Source organism: Oncorhynchus masou, chromosome 33 (assembly GCF_036934945.1).
Source record: "Oncorhynchus masou masou isolate Uvic2021 chromosome 33, UVic_Omas_1.1, whole genome shotgun sequence".
NCBI lineage: Eukaryota > Metazoa > Chordata > Actinopteri > Salmoniformes > Salmonidae > Oncorhynchus > Oncorhynchus masou.
In genome coordinates, this window is record NC_088244.1 from 39,914,537 (window position 1) to 39,920,536 (window position 6,000).

The 6,000-nt window shown below is 42.2% G+C and overlaps 1 protein-coding gene across 3 annotated transcripts in view; it reads right to left on the minus strand.

The window, feature by feature from the left end:
* LOC135528525 (disco-interacting protein 2 homolog B-A) overlaps positions 1–5,717 on the minus strand; it is a 76,235-nt gene extending 70,518 nt beyond the window's left edge. For all 3 annotated transcript variants that reach the window (XM_064957671.1, XM_064957670.1, XM_064957672.1), the window contains exon 1: positions 5,482–5,717. In XM_064957671.1, the coding sequence (XP_064813743.1) occupies positions 5,482–5,566 (85 nt within the window). In that variant the 5' untranslated portion in view covers positions 5,567–5,717. The remainder of the gene's footprint in view (positions 1–5,481) is intronic.
* Positions 5,718–6,000: the final 283 nt, after the last annotated feature.

A 6,000-nucleotide genomic window follows, 5' to 3' on the forward strand; every position in this document is an offset into this window, starting at 1 on the left:
CCCTGGTTCGAATCCAGGCTGTAACACAAGCGGCCGTGATTGGGAGTCCCATAGGGCGGCGCACAATTGGCCCAGCGTTGTCCGGGTGTGGCCGTCATTCTAAATAAGAATTTGTTACTAACTGACTTAACAAATAAAGGTTAAATAAATAAATAATAATATAAGGATTCAACCCCCTGTGTCAATACATGTTAGAATCACCTTTGGCAGCGATTACAGCTGTGAGTCTCTCGGCAAGACTCTAAGAGCTTTCCACACCTGGATTGTGCAACATTTGCGCATTATTCTTTTAAAAATTCTTCAAGCCCTGTAAAATTGGTTGTTGATCATTGCTAAACAACCATTTTCAGGGCTTATCATAGATTTTCAAGCAAATTTAAGTCACAACTAACTCGGCCAATCAGGAACATTCACTGTCGTCTTAGTAAGCAACTCCAGTGTAAATTTGGCCTTGTGTTTTAGGTTATTGTCCTCCTGAAAGTTGAATTTAACTCCCAGTGTCTGGTGGAAAGCAGACAACCAGGTTATCCTCTAGTATTTTGCCTGTGCTTAGCTCCATTCCGTTTCTTTTTTAAATTCAGAAACACTCCCCAGTCCTTAATGATTACAAGCATACCCATAACATGAGGCAGCCACCACTATGCTTGACAATATGTAGAGTGATACTCATCAATGTGTCATATTTGCCCAAAACATAACACTTTGTATTCAGGACAAAAAGGTAATTGCTTTGCCACATTTTTGCAGTATTACTTTAGTACCTTGTTGCAAACAGGATGCATGTTTTTGAATATTTTTTATTCTGTGCAGGCTTCCTTCTTTTCATTCTGTTTTTGATCCATCCTCAGTTTTCTCCTATCACAGCCATTAAACTCTGTAATTCTTTTAATGTCACCATTGGCCTCATGGTGAAATCTATGAGCTGTTTCCTTCCTCTCCGGCACTGAGTTAGGAAGGACGCCAGTATCTTTGTAGTGAATGGGAGTATTGATACACCATCCAAAGTGTACTGAATAACTTCACCATGCTCAAAGGAATATTCAATGTCTGCTTTTTTATTTTTACACATCTACCAATAGGTGTCCTTCTTTGCGAGGCATTGGAAAACCTCCCTGGTCTTTGTGGTCGAATCTGTGTTTGAAATTCACTGCTCACTGAAGGACCTTACAGATAACTGTATACGTGAGGGTAGTCATTAAAAAACAATGTTAAACACTCCCGAGTGGGGTCCCCAAGTGGCGCAGCGGTCTAAGGCGGTGTTTTTACTGAAATCAGTTTTATTCATGAGTTATTAAGTGATTACAACTGGAAATTCCACTATCAAATCAATTGACTACAATGGGAAATCATAGTAGTCACACACAACAGTTGGGTTGACAAGTTTGGACAGCACAGTAGAGTATAGTAAAGTACAGAAAAGTACACAGAGCACACTAGAGTGGAGTACACTATAATATACTGTATTGTACTATACTCTACTCTGCTGTACTGAACTCTATTCTGCTGTCCAAACTTGTGAAACATAGACGTCTATGATTGGTTCAGATGTAGTCCGGTCAGGACAAACCTAATTTGGTCGTGTTTGGGAGCAGAGGTTATTAAAATAATAGCCAGGTGGATGTTGCATGTTTCGTGTACCTATTTAGGATACATCACCATGAAGACAATGACATTCATTTCCATAATTATGCATTTCTGTGTAGTACAGATCAGGGACCCACAATGTAAATCCACTTCACTTCAATAACCAAAATACATTTTCAAGGTCAAGGTGCCATGTCATAGATGACACCCCATTGTCTCTGCAGACATCTTTGAATAACAATTCAGAGCACAGAGTTATTGGAAAAAGTGGATACAACCACAACCAGCAAATTCCTAAAAGTAGTCCTTCTGCATTGGTTTGTTAAACTTTTGAGATCAATGGTTTTTCGTTTGGCATACATTTTAAGGGAACATTCTGAGTCTCAGCACAATTCTGTTACTGTGGAATTTCCCTTTTTTGACCAATAAGAATGAGATCCAAACCTCTCTGCTAATAACAGCTAGTTCAGTTTTTCCCTCCCTACTCAGAACACTCACAGAGAGTCCATCAAAATCCTTGCTTGAGAAATTGCTCTTTGCTAAGAAGCTATTTTTGTTTCTTTTTGACCACTAACTGAAAACAATTGTTACCCAGAAATTATTTGACATGGAGATAAAAATGGCTGCATTGGACCTTGAAGGACCTGCCTTATTCTTGTTCTCCATCATCTCCTATCTACAGTGCTGTCACTAATGGGTGCAGTTGGTGGATGATAGCATCAGATATCACTGGGGTTCAAACAGGATTCAAATTCTTTCAAATACTTTAAGTTTTGGGCGAGGTTTGCTTGGCACTTTTGGGACTATTCTGTTGGTTACCTTGCGCCAGGGCGAGCTCAAATCGAACACAGCTCAAAGCTTTTGAAAGAAAAGCAAATAGGCCTACTTACTTGAACCTATAGGTCTGCTGGGCTGCCACTAACGGCTGGATAATAGCGTAGCACGGCATTGTGCTGCTGCGGATGCCCTTATTTCTCAGACTGGGCCTTTTTAGATGCTGTTCCTCTGCTGTGCTGCCTGACCCACTGGATAAATGACTCAGATAGGGCACAAATGGCTGGCTGGCCTAGATAGGAGGCAACTGGCAATAATCTGGACTCCCAATCACACACTGGCCACAGCAGCAGGCAAAGTCAGTAAGTACGTAGGGCAGGACCTCATCATACTGTATTGTATACACGCCGATGCACACACCCACACACTCATGCCACATTATGTTCCAGAAAACACTCAAGAGAGGAAATTTAAAAATAAAATGTAAAAAAAAACGGTTTCCTATCGAACAATATGAAAGCAGCAACCGACAAAACTAATTCAAATATCAAAAACACCCCAAATAATCTATTATTCATAAGTAAACTCAGTGAACCCTTGCTGACGAAAGCAAATACCTCTGAAAGCAGAAAATAGCCAAATGCTTCTGTAAACTTTAAGGACGGAAGGACATTTCTCAACTCTCAATGAGGAGAAACATCCGTTAGTTACCTAGGAAAGGTGAGTCACGTCTAGTCACTCCTGGCTGAACACAACAACATGGGGGCTTTGAACACACACAGTACATCATCCTCCGAACTATGTCCAACCACTCCCTTCCCTTTTGTATAAGAGCAGCTCATTTCTACTGCAGCACGCAAAACTGCATCCCAAATGGCACCCTATTCCCTATACAGTGCACTACCCAGGTCAAAAGTAAGTGCACTATAAAGGGATTAGGGTGTCAATTGGGACACAGATAAAGAGTTTAGTTGAATGGCCCACTAAATGCCACCATGGCCGTGACCAGCTGAATGAGGCGCATTGTGTCCTCACTGGTCACTGGGGGCTTTGCTCACACACACACACACACACACACACACACACAGAGAACTGGATTGTTATTTAAGAGGCCACTTGGCTTGCCTCTGTTCTCATCTAAGCAACCCAACAACAGGCATTTCCGCTCCGTCTCGGTTCTGTGGTGGTGTTTGTTATGAGCTGGGCAGGCAGGGGACAAAATATGGTTGTGTACGTCACTCATTTTTAGACACTTGTCCCTTGAAGCACACTCCAGCATAGATTAGCTACTGTCACAGGGGTGGTGTGTGTCACACAGGCTAGCCTACTGAATCTGGGTTAGGGTGGTCATTCAAGGGGCTGCATCTAAAAAGAGTCTGGATGGAATGAGTCATGTGAAACATGTTAATGACATCTAGTCTCTACTTTCCACTTTGTGACCATGTTATCACTCCTTTATTACACGATCTGAAGGGCTATCTTTCTAATGACAAATCACAATCCATAAATCAGTTGGTTTGGTGATGGCGCGAGCAAGCTTCTCCAGCTGAATGCATTCAGCCCAGGGATGTTTTCAGTGAAGTGTAACGGTCAGATTGAACGTTGCAGATATACTAGAGCTGACACGCTTCAAACCCTCTACCTGGCCGACATTCATATCTGTTGTACTACTCAATGGCTTATATTTTATATGTAAACATTCTGAAACGTTGCACCCTCCTGAACAGACCCCAGGGGCACCTTGAGCAGGGCACAACATTGTGTAACGTGCAGATAGAATGTTACGTAGAACAAACTTGTTTCTCTGACATGTAGAATAAGGAATCATGCCAACTATATTCATGGCATTTCTATTGGTAACGTTCCACAACATCTGACTTCTGAACGTTGCCCTGGTGTCAGGGAGGAGGAGACCAGGGCTGCGTTCAGTTCGGTTCAACGTTTCCTATGTCGCGTGGCAGTTTGTACTGAATGACACATTACTCTAAAATGGTGCAAGCCATTCTTCCTCTCGTTTGGTGCGTGCGATGTGGCCTGATCAATATGGGTGCGACCATTAGAAGTTGCAGCACACCACCATAATCAGGCCCTTCTTCAATCAACTGGTCGTTTAGTACAGTACCGATTCCGTTGAATTAAATGTTTAACACCATTCTGTCATACCCTGTGTTGCAGCTGTTTGAGATGGGAGGGACGGGGGTGGGCATGTGCCACATGTGCACACACACACACACATCCCCACCCCAACAAACACACAGCTCAAGTTAATATTTAGTGTGCCTCAGAAAACAATGGAGCCTAAATGTCATTGGTGTCCAAAGATTACCCTATCTGGTCAAGCCATGCAGAGGACCGTATGATGTCACATCCTGTCATGTGCTATGAGGTTGTTATACCAACATAATATAGGTGCATTTATGATATGTGATGACTATCAGTACTCATGTTTCATTTCAATGATGTTGTCGTTAGTCATCTCCAATTCTTCCAATCACAAACACACACATTGAGTCTCAGGTTGTGCAATGCAGAATTAACCAACTGAAAATCCAAAATTACACTACGAAATCCACTGACTTACTGGTTATTGACGCCAACCCTGAACTGATGGTCAAGAAGACCCATGATTGCTAAAGACAAAGGCTTTGGCTAAAACCAAGCTGTCATAGCCAGATGACTCTGACAAGTTTGGCTTTGACATTAAATCACAACCGAAATAGTATTAGTATTTATCTGCATAGTTATTTACAGATGAATCAATGGCTTTACATATAAAATAGCTATGAAACGATTGAACCTAGATTGAACGTAGACAAGTGCGAGACGGTCACAGACAAGAGAGCCCGTGGCCACAGGGGTTGAGCCATTCTCTTTCTGCTGTCTGTCAATGCAATGCTAGCAGAAAAGGGTTGCTAGCTGGCCAGACATTGGCAGAACACGATTGTGTATGGCTATAATACACTCAAATGTTACAATTTGCCATGTATACTCAAAGAGATACATAATACATAGCGCTAATTTGATAGCCGCAACTGGTGTCTATCTATCTAGCGTAACTACATGAGGTGAATTTGAATTCACTACTCTAGCTTGCTGGCCTCGTCCCCTCGTCGCCCTCCTTACCTTCCGATAGCTCCAATTCCAACTCTGCCAAATGGTCTCGAAGCTCTTTCGGTATACCAGAGAAATCCACGCCACGGTCTGCCATGACTTAAAACGAAGTGTGGTTGAAGTAAAACGAAGTGTGCTTTAAGTAAAAGCGAAATCTATTCTGGGTTAAAATACCAGCATCAAGACACAAAACATGAATTTGAAAAGAAGAGACAATCCATTCTCCGCCATAATGGGGAGAGCTCACCAATGGCAATGAGCCGTCACGTGATCTCTCACATTCAAGCGGCCAGGCTGCACCCAAAACAGGGTGTATGGATCGAGTCGTACAGCTTGTGCTCCCTCTTGTGGTGCTCTAGAGATAGTACAACTGTGCACAATGGATTACAAAATAATAATTTGATAGTGAGTCCTAAATTAGCATTATTAAGGTAGAATTGTAAATGTACAGTTTAACTTGACTTAATTTGTGTGACACCAGATGACCTGACATGTGGCCTACCATCTCAAATAATTATCTGTGTGACTGCA